This window comes from Rhagoletis zephyria, unplaced genomic scaffold (genome assembly GCF_001687245.7).
Source record: "Rhagoletis zephyria isolate East Lansing unplaced genomic scaffold, Rhagoletis_zephyria_1.1 Rzeph_scaffold_00679, whole genome shotgun sequence".
Taxonomy (NCBI): Eukaryota; Metazoa; Arthropoda; class Insecta; order Diptera; family Tephritidae; genus Rhagoletis; species Rhagoletis zephyria.
In genome coordinates, this window is record NW_016157763.1 from 17,314 (window position 1) to 37,103 (window position 19,790).

Sequence of the window (19,790 nt, forward strand, 5' to 3'; positions counted from 1 at the left end):
AAATAAATTAAACATACATCAAGTTGTTTGAAATCCTTTGAGGAAACAATAAATTCTTGTGTGATTCTTCTTCTTCTTATTTGGCGCTGTAACCGCCTAAGCGATTTTGGCCGAGTTCAACAAAGCACGCCAGTCGTTTCTCTTCTGTGTCAACTGCCTTCTCCACTTGGTCTTTACAACGCAGTGGGAGCCTCCCTTCCTCTGCTACCACCAGCGGGTTCCGAGTTGAATACTTTCAGAGCTGGACCGTCGGAGTTCATTCGAACGACATGGCCAAGCCAGCGGGGCCGCTGTTGTTGTTGTTGTAGCGGCTACTAAGCCCCGTTCGGGGCGGTTCATCCATCAACGTTGTCGTCAATTTCAGCTAGGGGGAGGCCCAGGAAGTGTGCTACTTCCACAAGAGCTGTCCATAGGGACAGGGGCGTTAGCTGAGTGGGGTTCTCAGGGCATGTGAAGAGGTGCCGGGAGTCATGTGGCGACTCTCCACATGCCGGGCATTGGTTGGGCACATCCTCGTTGATTCTGCTCAAGTAGGAGTTGAGCCTGCTGCAATAGCCAGAGCGAAGTTGGGCGGGTCTCCCGAGGCAGACAAAGTTCTGTGGTTGTGTGCCTAGAACGGCATTCACAGGGCGGGAGTTTACATAACTTACCACTATCTCGCTCGCGATCTCGACGGTGCACGTTGTATGCGGCGCAATTCAACAGGGTTGAATTGCAGTGCAAACTCATCTCTTGGACCGCAGCTATTAATATTCCATGCCTTCCCGTAAAGGCAGTTATCTCCTCGATCTTGCTCTGGAGTCCGTTACAGTTAAATTGTAGCACCTTTGTGTGCCTTGGGAGACCGAGTGTGATGTCTGGTGTTAAAGAGTTGTGTTACCTGCCGGCCACCTGCTGNGCGGGAGTTTACATAACTTACCACTATCTCGCTCGCGATCTCGACGGTGCACGTTGTATGCGGCGCAATTCAACAGGGTTGAATTGCAGTGCAAACTCATCTCTTGGACCGCAGCTATTAATATTCCATGCCTTCCCGTAAAGGCAGTTATCTCCTCGATCTTGCTCTGGAGTCCGTTACAGTTAAATTGTAGCACCTTTGTGTGCCTTGGGAGACCGAGTGTGATGTCTGGTGTTAAAGAGTTGTGTTACCTGCCGGCCCCCTGCTGTACGTGCTGTAAAATGTCACTAATGAGCAAACCTTTAATTACTGAATCATGGGCTGTTATAATTTGTAAATTTTTTATTATTTACCTTGGCGCAATAAACAGGTGAAGTAATAAAACAGCTTTCTCGCTTTATTTTCTGACATTCGGCTGCCTTATAGTAAAATTTTAAAGGCCATATTTCAAATAAGGCAGTGTCAAAATCTTTCTTCTCCCTCTAATTACTTCAGCTGGTATAATTACGCCATGATTATTTACCAAGAATTGGGATTCAAGCACAGAAATCAAAAGCTCCTTCCTTGATAAATTATAGTGCTATTGACAAGCGTTTACAAATTGAAATTTCATGTGAAAATTAAAAACTTAAAACTAGATTCTCATAACAGCATAAATTACTTTGTTTCGATCAAATTACTTCACATAAAACAAGTCAGTTCACATTTTCTTTCATAATTCCTATAGCACGTGTGTGGTTTATACTTGATTTCAAAAAACAAATGGTTGCATACCTTTAGGCATTTTTTCAAATTTCTCTAGCTGTGCGGGCTAAAATAAATGAAAAATCTTTTTTTTCTTCAATGGGTTCTTGATTCATGATAAATTATTTCATTTCTATTTAACTTATTAACAGATTTTACAAGTCGGCTACGGCAGTGAAAAACTTTTTTGCTTTCATATTTTTTATATGTCACAATGAAATCAGTCCACCTAATGTTGAAATCGTAGAGCTTTTTATTATTTAAATATTGAAAACACAGAAACAGAAACAAATTATTTATCAAGAAAACACAGAAATGGGCGNATTCTTCGCACTTCACAATTGCTCGTAAAAATTGAGGACCAAAAACCATCTCACCACGTACTCGCAAAACATATTCCTTAATTAATAGCTTGCTATGTAATTCAACATCCAAATTAGGCTCAGTCATATCGGTTTCATTGTTCATACGAACATATTTGCCAATGATATTGGAACTACTTATGTTGCAGCTATTTTCATTTTTCATAATTTTATGGAAATTTTGCTTTACTTCTGCTAGTGAAATGCTGTCTGGATAATCTAAAATTTGCTCCAAACATTTATATTGATAAAATTGGGTTTCCAACTCTTCAAGTTTTTCAATCAGATGTTCGGGACATGGTGTTTTCAGTTCCACATGAGGGCCATGCTCTCCAAATATTTCACCATCCCATGATAACTTGACCAAACTTGCAAGTAATGCGTCAACTTCAGTTTCAAATATATCATATACTTCAGCGGTTTCCAAAATGTCCTGCAAAAATAAAAATTTTTCGAAAATATATACATTAGGGTTAGTTGAAAATTTTATATTTTTCAAACTCTTTTGCAATAGTGAAAGGATTTTGTTTGATGTTGGCATGTAAAATATTTTATCCAGGGAGAAATATTCATTGGCTTTTTATGTAATATTTTATGTAATGTGAAATATTCCAAAAACATGGTCAAGATATTCTTTAAAAACGCTTGATATATGGAATATGTAAAATAAATTCAAAATATTCAAGTAAGGAAAATGTATAAGGCATCAATCGGAAAAGGTACAGGTTTTTGCATAAAAATAATATCTGCATTGGTACGGGCGGCTCCAGTTTATAGGAAAAATATGCATTTACATAAATATCCGATGTCTAACGCAGGTCTTAATCAAAAGAAGGCAATAAAATAATTCATACCTCAGGGATTGAATATACGCTTTTTACCACGTTTATATTAACTCTCTTTCTTGTGTCTGGTAGTTATTTTGCAAATGATTTTTAGCTAACTTCCCATTGATCTAGAGAGTTGAAATTTTAAGCGTAGGTCATATGGGAAAATCTCTGGCATCGTGTGATTCAAAATGGAAAAACCAGTAAATTTTTAAACTGAACGCACAAAAATAAATTAAACATACATCAAGTTGTTTGAAATCCATTGAGGAAACAATAAATTCTTGTGTGATTCTTCTTCTTCTTATTTGGCGCTGTAACCGCCTAAGCGATTTTGGCCGAGTTCAACAAAGCACGCCAGTCGTTTCTCTTCTGTGCCAACTGCCTTCTCCACTTGGTCTTTACAACGCAGTGGGGGCCTCCCTTCCTCTGCTACCACCAGCGGGTTGAATACTTTCAGAGCTGGACCGTCGGAGTTCATTCGAACGACATGGCNTTTTCATGAAGTCAATGAAACAAGGTTCTTACTGACTACTTAAAGCGAATAATTATAAGTTAAATATATTTGAGCTAATTGGAAATAGTACTACTTAATCAAAAAACCGTATATAACAATGAAAGAAAGCGTCTTTAGACAAAGAGAAATCCAAACTGACAGATTTCGAGATCTCATTAAAATCACAAAGTCTTAACTTTATCTGGGTAGAAGGGATAACACTTGCGTAGTGTCCTGAGAGGGACTAGAAAGTGAATCCTTTCAAGCAAAGATGGACAATCAATTGTACCATTAATTATGCTAAAAACGAATGACAGAGAGAGAATCAATCTCCTTGAANCCATTATATCGCTCGCGATCTCGACGGTGCACGTTGTATCCGGCGCAATTCAACAGGGTTGAATTGCCGTGCAACTTCGTCTCTTGGACCGCAGCTATTAATATTCCATGCCTTCCCATAAAGACAGTTATCTCCTCGATCTTGCTCTGGAGTCCGTTACAGTTAAATTGTAGCACCTTTGTGTGCCTTGGGAGACCGAGTGTGATGTCTGGTGTTAAAGAGTTGTGTTACCTGCCGGCCCCCTGCTGTACGTGCTGTAAAAGGGGGTGCTGCCTTGTGGTGGTGGTTGGCAGCGTCGCGGGGGACGGATGCGACGGGGCAGCATACCAGGGGCCCACATAGTCACTCGTCCAATCTCGCGTGTTGCGAAGCCCTGAGCACGCCCTAAAGTGGCACCAGCCGAGGCAAGAGTTGCACTTGACTGATGTCACGTTACGGTATATTTGGACTGACAAAGAGAGCAGATTGTTGGAGGGACTAGGAGTTGCCGGCGGCGGTGTGTGGGTGCTATTGTGTTTTTTTGTGTGTCTATTGTTGTGTGTTGTGTTGGGGTGTGGGTGTGTTGATTGTGTGCTGCCCAGGCGGGTGATGGTTTGCCGTGGAGGCGGTCCGGTTCGCACAGCATGGGGCCACGAACGACGTGGTCCATTGCCGGTGCGTACGTAGGCCCGAGCAGTGACGGAGGTGACTCCACCCGTCACAGGCATTGCACCTGACCGAGGTGGAGTTTCTATGCAGTCGTCTCTGGCATACGCAGCAGGTGTAGATTTCTAGCACTGGGTTTGACTCTATGCCAGCCCTGAGCAGAAGGGTGCGGATAGGGTGTAGCTCTAGAATCGAGCAACGTTTGATGGATTTCGCCGACCTAAATGGGGTTAGATCGCCGAATCAACAGCCCTTGGTAGGGTAAAACCCGAGTCATTCCGGTACGTAGAACCGTCTGTTGTGGGACAGCGGGGCCGCTGTATTTTAATTCGCTGCACTATGTCCATGTCGTTGTAAAGCTCATACAGCTCATCGTTGCATCGTCTGCGGTACTCGCCATCGCCAACGCGTAAAGGCCCGTATATCTTCCGCAAAATATTTCTCTCGAATACTCCAAGAGCCGCCTCATCGGATATTGCTCATGCTTCGGCGCCATATACCAACACGGCCATGATAAGTGACTTATAAAGTGTGGTTTTCGTACGTCGAGATAGGACTTTACTCCTGAATTGCCTACTCATTCCAAAGTAGCACTTGTGTGTAAAAGTAATTCTGCGTTGGATTTCCATGCTGACATTATTATCGGTGTTAATGCTGGTTCCCAAATAAACGAAATTCTCTACTTTCTCCAAATTATAATTTATTTATTTGTTTTTTTCATGAAGTCAATGAAACAAGGTTCTTACTGACTACTTAAAGCGAATAATTATAAGTTAAATATATTTGAGCTAATTGGAAATAGTACTACTTAATCAAAAAACCGTATATAACAATGAAAGAAAGCGTCTTTAGACAAAGAGAAATCCAAACTGACAGATTTCGAGATCTCATTAAAATCACAAAGTCTTAACTTTATCTGGGTAGAAGGGATAACACTTGCGTAGTGTCCTGAGAGGGACTAGAAAGTGAATCCTTTCAAGCAAAGATGGACAATCAATTGTACCATTAATTATGCTAAAAACGAATGACAGAGAGAGAATCAATCTCCTTGAAACAAGTGACTGAAGGTTGATTAAGAGCAGGCGTGAATGATAGGAAGGGATAGGATCAGAAAATTTTAAAGAACGAAGGGCAGATTTTAAGAATACTTTTTGAACCTTTTCAACCCTATTAATAGAAAATTGGAAATAAGGTCGCCAAATAAAAGCAGCATACTCTAACCTAGAACGAACAAAAGTTGTAAAAAGCAATTTGAGCGTATAAGGGTCCGAAAATTTTGAACTGTTTCTTCGAACAAAACCTAGATTGAATATGCCTTAGTCAAAATAAAATTTATGTGACTGTTAAATGAGAAATGCGTATCAAAAATTACTCCAAGGTCCTTAATTTCTACAACAGATTGAAGCACATTATTAGATATTGTGTAAGACGTTTTACATTTAACGAAAGCCCACACATCTCACACCAGAGACACAGCGTATCCAAATCCGTTTGAAGATACTTTGCATCAGTCGAGTCGTTAATCACGGAAAATATTTTTAAGTCGTCGGCGTACAGCAAAAATTTGGGGAACGAGAAACAGCTGCTTATGTCATTAATAAATAAAACGAACAGTAGTGGACCCAAAATGCTTCCTTGAGGAACTCCAGAAGTGGCAATGAAAGGTTCCGAAGAAACGCCATCGATTGTCACCACGCACCGCCTATTGCTTAAGTAGGATTTTATCCATTTAAGAAAAAACAGAGTGAAAGCCCAAAACTGCAAGTTTGTGTAATAAAATTGTATGTGCAACTTTGGGGTTGTTTGAGTTGCAATCACAACCGCAGTGTTGCGCGAATTATTAAAGTATCACGTTCGGTGTGAATTTATAGCAATGTATTATCAGCTGGGCAGTTGCAACAATGTTGCCATTTTTCATCAGTACGGCAGTAATGCCGCTTTTATTACGTGCCTCGAACAGGCCCTTTATCAAACGAAAAATTCGAAAAATCTGTGTAAATACAGTCAACTTGGAGTCCTGCCGATATAGCTGCAATGCAGTATTCACTGAACACTGCTAAATTGGAGACTGTAGAACGTCCAGCAACAAATCCATGCTGATTAGGTGAAAAATGCTCTTAGTAACAAAAAACATCTTCTCTTTGATAATGCTTTCAAACAGTTTGGAGACAGTCGAGAGCTTCGAAATAGGCCTATAATTACAGACGTAATTTTTATTACCGCTTTTAAAAAGCGGAGAAATTGATGTCAGTTTCCAGTCATCAATAAAATTTCCAGAAGACAAAGATTTATTGAAAAGCATTTTCAACGGAGTGGCAATCACCGGACAATAAAAAAAACACACAGCTGAGAGTCCATCAGCATCCGTTTGAGTAGAGGGTTTTAACCTTAGGATTCCTTCTATGATATCATCTGCCAAAATTGATGGACGATAATTTATTAGGTGCGGGAAAACTGACTGAAACATCAGAATCAACCTCATCATGTTGTGCGAAGTTTGCTTTGAAAAAATCAGCAAACAAGTTAGCTACTTCAGTTGGCGTGCTCACAAATTTTTCACCCATCCATACTGCCGATGGAACCCAGGGGGATTTAGCGTAAAGCTAAAATAGCTTTGGGTTAGACTTTATATTTGACTCGATGCTACGCATATAGTTATTGTAAAGAAACTTATCTAAACAATTGAGTTGCTTCTGATACTGCTGGAACTTAGAAAATAAACTTTGGTTGTTGGGTTTTTTGAACTTTTTGTAAAATTTGTTGCGCTGATTCTTAAGCGATTTAAGTTCCCGATTGTACCACGGAAGCTTGCAGAGTCTCCTTTTAATTAAGGCAATATTATCAAGAAACAGCTCATTCAGACGATTTAAAGTTAGAAAAACATAAAGAGACATCGGCATCAAGTAACACTTGCTTCCAATCAATATCAATAAGAAGAGTATTCAGATTTAAAACGTCACAGGAAGCAAAATTAAATGTAATTCTTTCCTCAGGCTTAAGGCTTGCACATACATAAAATTCTGCTTTAAGAACCAGTGGTACATAATGTTTTCCGTAGGCGAGAGTGGGGAAGCACATTGGGAAACGGAAATATTGATGTTATCGCTAACAAAAACAAGATCAAGAATTCTGCCACGATTTTTCACAAAGTTTTTAATTTGGACTAACCCATTACTTAAAATGTTATCAATAACATGATTCAAGAGAGGTAGTTATATTATTTGGAATAAGACCAAAATTTGAAAAATTGTTAGACCACATAACTTTCGTACTTGAATAGCTCAGCTGGAAGGCTGTCAGCTCCAGCAGCTTTGTTGGTTTTCAAGTGCGCTATTGCTATTCGTACCTCGTCATAGTCAGGTGGTGGAACATCGACTCCGTCATCATAGACCGGGGGGTCGGGTTCGTCTTCTCCACAAATTTCAGACTTTTTGCCATTCAGGAGGGTGGAAAAGTGTTACCTCCATAATTTAAGTATGTTCTGGGCATCAGTTACTAGGTCGGCATTAGCTGCATTTTTTTGTAAGCGAGCGACAAAAGAGCGCTCAACTCGGGTAAAATTTCCTTTTAGCTACTTAAGCAACCCTGCTGGTAGCTGGCAAGAAACAAGTGATTAGTTCATCGGGATTTAGACACAAAAAACAATAGAAATTAGTAATTATGCGAGGTACTTGCGTAATATATATACTTATTTAAAATATAAATCATGTATATACGAAAACAAAAATTTCCCTCTCCACTTTCCTATTAACAATTCACAATAGAGCAGGTCGCGTATGTTTTAGCCGACCTGGCTGAACTCGGATAACTAGACGAGTTTGTGTTGTTGCTTTGCGTGTATTTCGTCATTTAAGCGAGTGTTCTTTTGTAGCTCGGTTGCAGAAGTATGGACCTACTGTTGTTCTTACAAGAGTTCGCCCTGGCTTCAAAACTTTCCAATCGTCGCCTAACTCCCTGTTAAAATTTTCGCTGCAGACTTCGTGAGCCCTTAAACCGAATAAGTCGGAGTAGCCCCACTGAAGCTCCCTCTCTTTCTGAAGTGACCCAAAGCTCCACTCGGGTTGGTTACCGCATCTTGCACATCGGTTACTCACGTTGCCCAGAGTGTGCGAACGAGGACGCAGGAGTCGGAATTGAGTATAGCCGTGGAACTGTAACTGCAAATCGAGCACAACTCCATTGCGTGATTCATTTTAATTAAATGCTTAAAGAGTTATAACAAAAAACAGTAATTTTTGAAAATTCAAAGTTAAGCTCAAAATACAATAACGCAGTGGCAGTGGCAGTTTTTAAAAATCAGCTGTTTTTTAGAAAGTGTGGTGTCCAATGAAGCGACTCACAATACAGCAGCGACAGCTGGCGATACTGCTCAGTTTATCCCAAATTCTAAATTCACTGCCACTGCCTTCATCTCAGCAAACTTTGCGTATTGAATTTGACATAAATGAAACGCAGCTAACTTCTGTTTATCTCACTGAAGCCTAAAAGGCAACAACAAAAATGTAAACAAACAAAAGGGAATGCCAATAAAATTATAGTTTAAAAAACTAAGACCTCCCTATTATGATTGCCATTCGTACTGTCATCAGGTATGTAACTTGAGAGTAGAAATCGCTGCATCTTTTAGGCGCATCAATATTACATAGTTACATCCCGAGCTAATAAAAGGAAGGTAAAAAAAGCGCTCACTGACAACGCAGTATTGTGTTTGCTGCGGCAGTGACTGCCAATATTAGCAGCAACAGCTGATTTTAAAAACTGTCACTGCCACTGTGCAATTGTATTTTGGGCTTTAGCGATATAGAGGGCGTGGTTTTTGTCCGATTTAGGGTTGCCAGATTTTTTTATGCGCGAAATCAGTACGTTATACTTTTTTATGCTAAAAAACTCAGTACTTTTCAGTACATTTTTATTCAAGGCAAAATTATGAATGTAAGTAATAGACAATACTTTAAACGCCAGAGTACTTGTTTTTAACAATATTTTGGTATATAAATAAAATATTGTTTATATAAAAAATAAAAATGTTCTTCACTTTAACATGAGAATACACATCATTGCACACAGAAGACAATAAATTATTTTATATTTATGACATTTTTCAATAGTCATAATGAGATCATTTCCATCTTCAGTGTTTAAATAGTCAAAACATTCTATACATTTCATTTTAAACTTACTTTTAATTTGCAGTTCACTTTAAAAAATTTGAATCAGCAGCCGATTTCTCTCTTTGTACCAGGAAGCAAACTTTATACTTAGATCCTCTCAGTTGTTTTGTTTGAGTGTGGTAATGACAAAAAAAAACAAAATTACATACATATTTTTTCAAACTGTGGTAAAATACCACTATTTATTTATTTATTTATTTATTTATTTAGGCAATGAATACAATAAAAATTCTTATAGGCTAAGTAGAAAATAGTTTGACATTATTAACATAGCAAGAAAAAATAATACTACTTATAAAAAAGATTCAGAGAATTCCTAAAGCGATTTTTGAAGTTGAAAAATCGATATCAACATGTTTATAAATTCTGTTGAATTCAATTAAGGCTCTAGTGATGGGAGCATTTCGTGCATATAGTCCTAAAAATACCAACATGGAAAAACTCTGAGCAGCGTAGAGGTCTGGCAGGTATATTAAGGAAAATCCTCTCAATGAGTACGGGACAGTCTACAACACCACAGACTAGATCGAAAACAAAAGATAAAGAAAGGATTATTCTCCTACTTTGCAAGGATTTTAAGTTTATCANTAGACAATACTTTAAACGCCAGAGTACTTGTTTTTAACAATATTTTGGTATATAAATAAAATATTGTTTATATAAAAAATAAAAATGTTCTTCACTTTAACATGAGAATACACATCATTGCACACAGAAGACAATAAATTATTTTATATTTATGACATTTTTCAATAGTCATAATGAGATCATTTCCATCTTCAGTGTTTAAATAGTCAAAACATTCTATACATTTCATTTTAAACTTACTTTTAATTTGCAGTTCACTTTAAAAAATTTGAATCAGCAGCCGATTTCTCTCTTTGTACCAGGAAGCAAACTTTATACTTAGATCCTCTCAGTTGTTTTGTTTGAGTGTGGTAATGACAAAAAAAAACAAAATTACATACATATTTTTTCAAACTGTGGTAAAATACCACTATTTATTTATTTATTTATTTATTTATTTAGGCAATGAATACAATAAAAATTCTTATAGGCTAAGTAGAAAATAGTTTGACATTATTAACATAGCAAGAAAAAATAATACTACTTATAAAAAAGATTCAGAGAATTCCTAAAGCGATTTTTGAAGTTGAAAAATCGATATCAACATGTTTATAAATTCTGTTGAATTCAATTAAGGCTCTAGTGATGGGAGCATTTCGTGCATATAGTCCTAAAAATACCAACATGGAAAAACTCTGAGCAGCGTAGAGGTCTGGCAGGTATATTAAGGAAAATCCTCTCAATGAGTACGGGACAGTCTACAACACCACAGACTAGATCGAAAACAAAAGATAAAGAAAGGATTATTCTCCTACTTTGCAAGGATTTTAAGTTTATCAACAGGCATCTCGATTCATAAGTGGGGATAGGGTCCGAAAAGCGTAAGTTATGTAGCGCAAAGCGTAAAAAAACTTTTTGGATCCGCTCAATCCTAGCAATATGACACGCATAATAAGGAGACCAGATAAAGGNTAAAAAATAAAAATGTTCTTCACTTTAACATGAGAATACACATCATTGCACACAGAAGACAATAAATTATTTTATATTTATGACATTTTTCAATAGTCATAATGAGATCATTTCCATCTTCAGTGTTTAAATAGTCAAAACATTCTATACATTTCATTTTAAACTTACTTTTAATTTGCAGTTCACTTTAAAAAATTTGAATCAGCAGCCGATTTCTCTCTTTGTACCAGGAAGCAAACTTTATACTTAGATCCTCTCAGTTGTTTTGTTTGAGTGTGGTAATGACAAAAAAAAACAAAATTACATACATATTTTTTCAAACTGTGGTAAAATACCACTATTTATTTATTTATTTATTTATTTATTTAGGCAATGAATACAATAAAAATTCTTATAGGCTAAGTAGAAAATAGTTTGACATTATTAACATAGCAAGAAAAAATAATACTACTTATAAAAAAGATTCAGAGAATTCCTAAAGCGATTTTTGAAGTTGAAAAATCGATATCAACATGTTTATAAATTCTGTTGAATTCAATTAAGGCTCTAGTGATGGGAGCATTTCGTGCATATAGTCCTAAAAATACCAACATGGAAAAACTCTGAGCAGCGTAGAGGTCTGGCAGGTATATTAAAGAAAATCCTCTCAAGGAGCACGGGACAGTCTACAACACCACAGACTAGATCGAAAACAAAAGATAAAGAAAGGATTATTCTCCTACTTTGCAAGGATTTTAAGTTTATCAACAGGCATCTCGATTCATAAGTGGGGATAGGGTCCGAAAAGCGTAAGTTATGTAGCGCAAAGCGTAAAAAAACTTTTTGGATCCGCTCAATCCTAGCAATATGACACGCATAATAAGGAGACCAGATAAAGGACGCGTATTCAAGCCTGGAGCGTACAAAAGCCATATACAAAAGTTTCAGTGTATACGGGTCGGTGAATTCCCTACCATGGCGCCTTACAAAAGCAAGCATGGAATACGATTTTGTAATAATAAAATTTATATGATTAGCGAATGTAAACTTTGAGTCAAAAATTACTCCAAGGTCCTTAATTTCATTTAAACGCTGTAGTGGCGCTGTAGCATAGGTAACGTAAAAGCATTTATTTGTATTCAACGACAGACGATTTTTTAAGCACCAATTGCTAACATTATCGATATCGTTTTGCATAAATTGAGAATCGAGAGAGTTACTGATCGGAGAATAAATCTTAAGATCATCCGCGTAAAGCAGAAACTTTGACGAGGAGAAACATGTACAGATATCGTTAATAAACAAGGCAAAAAGCAATGGACCCAGGATGCTACCTTGCGGGACTCCTGAGCGTGCAACAAAAGGCAGAGATCTAACATTGTCGAAAACAACCATGCAACGACGATTGTGTAAGTACGATGAAATCCAGCTCAGGAAAACTGGGTGGAAACCGATGNATAGTCAAAACATTCTATACATTTCATTTTAAACTTACTTTTAATTTGCAGTTCACTTTAAAAAATTTGAATCAGCAGCCGATTTCTCTCTTTGTACCAGGAAGCAAANTTGGACAATGCACTCAAAGAGTTTTGACGTGGCAGAAAGCTTTGAAATGGGTCTGTAGTTGCTGATATCGTTTTTGTTACCACTTTTAAAAATGGGAATGATGAAAGCTAATTTTCTAAGCTAATGGATACACTAAAGATTCACACTGTTTAAACAAAAGTGCAGACAAACCATCATCATCAGTTTGTGAGGAGGGTTTAAGCCGAGCAATGCCACTAAACACATCCTCAGAAGTGGTTAACGCTTAAGGACTTATCTATAATTCCTTATGGCTTGAATTAATTTTTTCAACTACGAAAAAACTTTTAAAGCCTAATATTACGTTCAAATTGGCCCCATTTAACTTGTTAAATGAAAAAGAGCTTTTTGGAAAACACAATCGTTCACATTGAACATATGGACTTAACTTTGACGGTTGTTTAATTACCAATAAAAATTTGAAAAAAAATTTTGGAAATCAAGTTTTTGTGCTTCAATTTGTTTTGTGCGAATGTCTGGTTCATGATATTAACGCATACGAATTACTTAGAGACTTCAAACTGTTTAGTTCGTATGCACTATTTATCTCTGCGTACGATGAGACCTCATGGAAAATTACTAATTACCGCTTTGGACTCATTTTTGGCGGACAGACATGCATACAATTTTGATATTTTTTGATGACTTTTAGTTTTTAATATTTTTCAGAATATAATTTTTTTGAAGTTGGCGTGTCAAATGATTTGCCGGAGCAGAAAGCTTTCTGATACAACTCTGCGCTGAACTGGTTTTCAAACGAGTTAAATGATTTAACTGGTTCAATTTTCCAACAACAATTGCATGCGATTTAACTTGTTTGTGAACATGTTTTGTTCATTTAACTGGTTCAAGCCCATTTAACATGTTTAGCTCGTCAATTTGAACGTAGCATTAGAAATCGCCAAAAAGAGTATCTAACTCTATGTCTTGTATGCAAAACTCGTTTACAATGTCAGTGAATTGTGAAACAAGAATTGTAAGTTATAGGCAAAAGCCGTTCGAATACTCAAATTCGTTGTTATTAAACTGAAAGTTATTTTCGAGCATGATATAAAAATAGAAGGTAGTTTCATTTATTGACATTCGTTGTTGTTGCCCACCACTTGACTTTTAAAAAGTTTATGTAATTTTACTAAAATCATGCTACCATATTCACTAGCAGCAAAATTTTGTTTTTTGAATAAGTAAACCAAATTTTTGATGTTAGTGAAGTTGCATGAAAATATTTAAAAAAATCTTGAAAGTAAAAAAAAAGAAAAAATGAGTTGCGCGTTTCCAAACTGAAAGAATACGGTACACCTGTGCAAAGGTTCGGAAATCAAATTTTTTGCTTTTTAATATTTTCTTTTTATTGAGCTTTGTACCACGATTGTTTATTAGGAAAATTGAAAAAGCAACAAAGTTAAAGCGGTAGAAGTTATAAGGGCTATTTCGGAGATCACCATATCTCCTCATCAGACTTCTTTTTTCTAGACTTCAACAGGGATCGAACCTGCGTAATTGATGTTCGAAGTCAGAAGCGTTAACCACTGAGCTATGTACATCCCGTAACCGCTTGTTGCTAATTCAATTTCCTTATTCAACCAACTACTATCAAGTGCAGCTCATTTGCCGCTATTTAAACTCGACAGCGTGGTTGTTGTTGTCAATTCTATACATCCATTTGCTTATTTGCTTTTTTGTATAGTTTCAGGCAGGCTCTTCCTNTAAATCCTCAAGTGAGACTCCGGCGAGTAGAAAAGAAATAAACAAAAGTGCTAGCAACAAAACTGTAGCGGATGTAAAGGCAGCCTAAAAGTATGATATGTTTTGGGCACTTCTAAATATTCACACCACTTCAGGGCTGCGATAATATTCATATATTTAAAAAATAAAAATACCCCAAAATCACCCCAGCCTTACAATGTTTTTAAACCGTACCCCTCCTAAAGGGGGAGGGCAGGAATCGTGTCAGCAACAACGACAACAGCATAGACAACAAAGATCACAACAGCAGAAGAATTCCAACTTCCTCTGTAGCACGAAACACCGCAAAATTCACATTTACATTTACAGCCACAACAAAAAACAACAGCAAAAACCGGAAAAGCAAGAACAGAAACAGCATTTTCGGTTTGCGTATAATGCACACTCATTAGAAGAAAGTTCATTTTGTTTTCAAGCCTCAAACTCTTCTAGTAATTTAACTTTTAAAGTTTCTAATTTGGGTAGCTTTTCTTGCGACTCGATGGTGACTCTAAAAGTTTTGTATTCGGTAGGAATACTGTAAAGCACCGATAGGCAGGAGAGCTTTTACTCTGCAGGCCCCTATACAAAATGTATAGAAAGCTTAAAAGAGCTTTGCCCGCGGGCAAGGCTGTGCCCATCAGTGTAAAGCAATAGGATTGTAAGAAGTTCATCTATGACGACTAGATCCAACTCTATTAGCTTATCAACGATTTCGAAAAATTTGCATATGTGTTCGCGCATGTTATCACCGGCATTCATTTTGTGCAATATGAGCGATTTAAGTAACAATGCCTGCCGAGCAGGCCCACGCGATTGATACACGGAGTGTATAACTTCTACTAAATACAATTACAATACTTCAATACTGAGTTTATGTCGTTGATATAAATATTAAAGAGTATTAGAGCTAAAACCGACCCTTGTGGTAGACCAATATCTACTGCTACCTTTGTGGATAGAGCTGTGCCAATCACCGTTTGTTGCTTCCTATCAGAAAGAAAACTACGGAACCATGTAAGTTCGATGTTATCTATACCAATATATTCGAGTTTTTTTAGCATTATTTCCCTGTCGATCGTCTCGAAGGCTCGCTTAAGGTCCACAATCACCGTCAAGACAGTTTTCTTGGAATTCAGGTCCTCCTTCCATTGTGATAAGATCAAGTTTAGCGCTGTTTCGCATGAGTGATTAGCCCTAAAACCTGACTGCTCCTTAATGAGTATTTTATTTGACTCAATATAGTTTATTAGTTGATTTTTTACAACCGTTTCCAGTATTTTTCTAAGTTGGGAAGGGCATTTATTGGCCTGAGTTTCTCCGATTTTATGGTGTTTTTGACCTATTTTATTGGGACAATGGTCGAAGTTTTCCATTCTGTCGGAACTATTCCCAACTGAAGGCTCTTATTTACTAATAGGGCGTAAAAGTGACCCATGTATTCAACGGAGCCTTTGATTACACCCTCGGATAATAAATTATTTCCACCAATTTTTCTCTTGAACTTCTTCACTATATGGATAATATCATCTGTACTAATCTCACAAAATTTAAAGGTCCCTTGACTATTTTCCTGTTGAATCGGATCATAATTAATGTTTCTATATTCCTATTAATATCGATGATACTATCAACAAAGAAATTGTTTAACTTGTCAGCGATTTCAGTACTATTGCTATATATTTTACCGTTGATTAGAACTTCTTTGATGTTTTCTTGTGATCTGTATTATTGACAATATTCTTCAAATGTTTCCATATTAAACGACTATCACCTCTATTAATTTCCACCTTGTATTCCATATATTGTATTTTTTTAATTATATTCATATTTTATACGCTTTCTTTATTTCATTGTATTCTACCCAATCACCAGTATTCACTGCCCTTTGGTATAACTTAAATCTTTCTTTATTAGTTGCAGTCAATTGTCTGTCATACCATTTATTTCTGATTTTGACCCGCTTTTGTACACGAGAAGTTAGTTTATTCATACTCGAAATCAAACAATTATTAATATGTTCAAGCATACCATCAGGACGGAGACTATTCAGGTCAGCGAAGGTGCATTGTCTCAAAAGATTTATACGGTTGTCTGGGCTTTACCCATCCCACGAATTTATTTCAGACAGTTTACTGATAGGGCCATCTTTTTTTATATCGCATTTGAACATTATAGTTTCATGATCCGATATTCTATGTTCCTCCGCTTTTTCACATGAAACTTCCGTAGCGTTCGAGTACAATAACTCGATCAGTGTTTCGGAATATTCAGTAACCCTAGTATTAAAGTTAATTAACTGTTTCATTGCCTGATGGGCGAATATCTCATTCAGTTTCTTACTATATGTCGACATTATATTCAGGTTTATATTAAAATCTCCGATAATAATGGTATTTACCATGTTATCGCATATTTCCGACAAAATGGTCTCCATATATGCCAGAAAATCAGCATCACTTGAACTAGGTGAGTGATAGACCACCCCGATTTTACATTTGGTTTCGAGATTTTTCAGTTGGATAACTACACACCAAACATTTTTATCGATAGATTTGTTAAGTATTATTTTAAAATCTAGTGCGTTACGCAATATTATGATTACCCCTTCTGTATGTTTACTGTACGAGTCACACATATCAGATTGATATGTTGGAAACTGTATTTCATAGTCATATATTTCCTCTGTTGTACAAGTTTCGGAACATAGAACTATATCCGGATCAACAATTTCAATTAGCCTTTCAAGTGATATTTTATTAGCTATTATATTACTTATGTTAAGATAAACGCATTTAAAGTAACTGTTATGCTTTTCATGTACTGGGTGAACCGTCAACTCCATGCCAGGGTTCCTATTAACTGACTGTAATTGTTAATAGCTGGCTCTATTTCTCTTATGCTCTAGTTTCTTCATGTATACAGGACACTGTCGGTTAGTTGCCAAGTGGTACACGTCGAGCCCTAGATTAAGTTTTTGGTTTGCACGAATGCAATTGATACACTTGTTTATTTGCTCCTTTGTGCACTCCATTGTTTTATGATTACCCAAGCACTTCAGGCAGACCTCTTCATCCTTGCACTTCGTAGCTATATAGCTATATGATTGAAGCCCCTACATTTGTAGCAGACTGACACACTCATACCATCTTGGCCTCTACATTTCTCCCATCCAATATTTATTTTTTTCACTTTTGAGCACTGCTGAGATCGTATCAACGTCCGTTTCACTGAGCACATTATAGTATCTAGACTTATCTTTCTTGACTTCAGTGTATTTAATAATTTTAAAGTCAGCACTTTTTAAACCTTCATTTTGTTTTTAATCATTTCTGCAAGTTGCTCACTTTCATGTTTAAAGCTTACTCCAAACGCCATAAACTTGGGTTTAGCCGTATTCGGCACTCTACTTTCATAGCGGCCACTCATTTTATTTGCAATTGCGGTCTTTATTTTATCGCGCTCTGATTCGTTTTCGCTTTGAATAACGATTGTACCACTTTTCCTACACTGCAAATTGATTATTTTTAGATCCGACGGATCAACGTTCTTATTCAGGTCCTCTTTTGTTTTCATCGCGTCTTACTTCTCTTTCGGTTTTATGATCAGGGGTTTCTCTTTATTTATTTTCGGCTCTTTGTGATTTACTATTCCGCTTTTTAAACGCTCAGCATATGAGGTCTTGCTATGATGGCTTGATTTCAACTCTTCACTTACTGACTTTTTTATTTCTTCACATATTTTTCTACTTTCGCTCTCATTTCGTACCATAGCCTCGTATAGATCTTGGCTAAGCTTTTTCACATCCTCAGCTACAGCTTTCATCTTATTGGCCTCAGCTATGCTCGTTTCGCATGTTTTTTGAACTCTTTGCATTGCATCTATACGCTCACCGAAGTTCTTAATTTGCTGCATTTTTATTGGACAGCACCAAATCACACTTCGCTTTCACATCGTTATCTTCCCATTCGAACACTGTTGCGGGCGGCTTTTTCGTTTAAAATTTCTTCTACCTGTATTTTCCAGGTATCAAAATCATCTTGAAAGAGAGGTTCGATTTTGATGGTTGTGGAACTCATTTTTAATTGTGATAATTGCTTTTGGCTTGAATTCGTTTCTATTTCTGTTTGTAATACACTCCGCTTGCTGCTTTCTCCTTTAACTTTTCGAGTTTGTTTCGATTTCACTTTTCTTCGTATTCGCTTTTCTTTTGCACTCATACTTCTTTTCTATTTTCCTATTCCTGACACTGTGTAATTTGTGTTTTTGTCTTCTTTGTATGCACAACTTAATTTTCGTTCGCTGCGGTTGTTCTCTATTGCTGCTAGCTGCCATCCGATTAACTTATCGTTCGTTTTGTGGTGTAGTATAACACTTTCGCAGTGGTCTTACACTTGCTTCCGCTGTATACTTTAAGGGACTTTCGTGCACAAATAGTGCGACACACCATGTGGATTGCTGATTCGCTAAACTGATAACACCGTGCGACAGTCAATTTTACACACGAAAAAATCAATATATTCACAAAGCTGGGGGCCAAATTAGAGCCCTTGTTGAAAATCGACTATCCGGCTATTCGATTAGTCGAATAGTCGATTAGCATTTTTTTTACGTTGAAAGTCGAGCTACAAGTATTCGATTAACCGTCTGAAATCAACTAACCGTTCTTTTTCGACTAACCGCTCGCCATCTGGTAGTCTGAAAATCGACTAACCGATATAATTTGAATAGTGACAATTGTTCACAAAATAATTTTTCATCTTAAAACAAATTAAAATTTTGCCTTTAAAATGAGTTCACGCAAGCGCAGTTGGGTGTGAAATTTTTTTGACAGTTCGGAAAATGTTAAGGAAGTTAAGTGCCTGATATGTGGACAAGAAATGGCGTTTAACAATTCAACGTCATCGTTAGCGACTCATTTAAAAGCAATACATAAGAAAGATAGGGGACAGGAGCCTAAAAAGTAAGTTGCATATAAATGGTATACAAACCATACACTTTCATACATTATTATTTGCCAGAACATCTCTGGAAATTAACAACGAACTCCTTGATTCAACCATGGAAAGGTCGTCAAGCGGAAGAGAAAAATTGAAGATGGTCAGTCCATCTCCAATGAACGTCAAGAAGCGAGCAATTGCAAAGCTAATTGCAACCAATTTATTACCAATTTCTTTAGTTTAGACTTCTGGATTCCATGATTTCATGAATGTAATTGAGCCCGCCAATAAAGTTCCATGCGAGCAAAGCATACATGCACGCCTACAATTACTTTACAATGACGTTAAGGACCGAATTCAGATGCATCAAGCGTGGCGATGACAGTAGACGAATGGTCATCTAGGTCTCAAAACGCTTACATATCGGTCGAAGCGGAGTACCTTAATAGGGACAATAGTTTACGCCAAGTTACGCTTTGCAACGAAGAGCTATATGGTAAAAGTAGTATTTTTACACCATTACTGTATACATATTCCGTA

General features: G+C 37.0%; 1 protein-coding gene across 1 annotated transcript in view; it reads right to left on the reverse strand.

Moving 5' to 3' along the window:
* LOC108361009 (rab3 GTPase-activating protein catalytic subunit-like) overlaps nucleotides 1-19,790 on the reverse strand; it is an 82,200-nt gene that overhangs the window by 1,872 nt on the left and 60,538 nt on the right. The window contains exon 6 of the mRNA XM_017613543.1: nucleotides 1,996-2,437. Within this exon, the coding sequence (XP_017469032.1) occupies nucleotides 1,996-2,437 (442 nt within the window). The remainder of the gene's footprint in view (nucleotides 1-1,995; nucleotides 2,438-19,790) is intronic.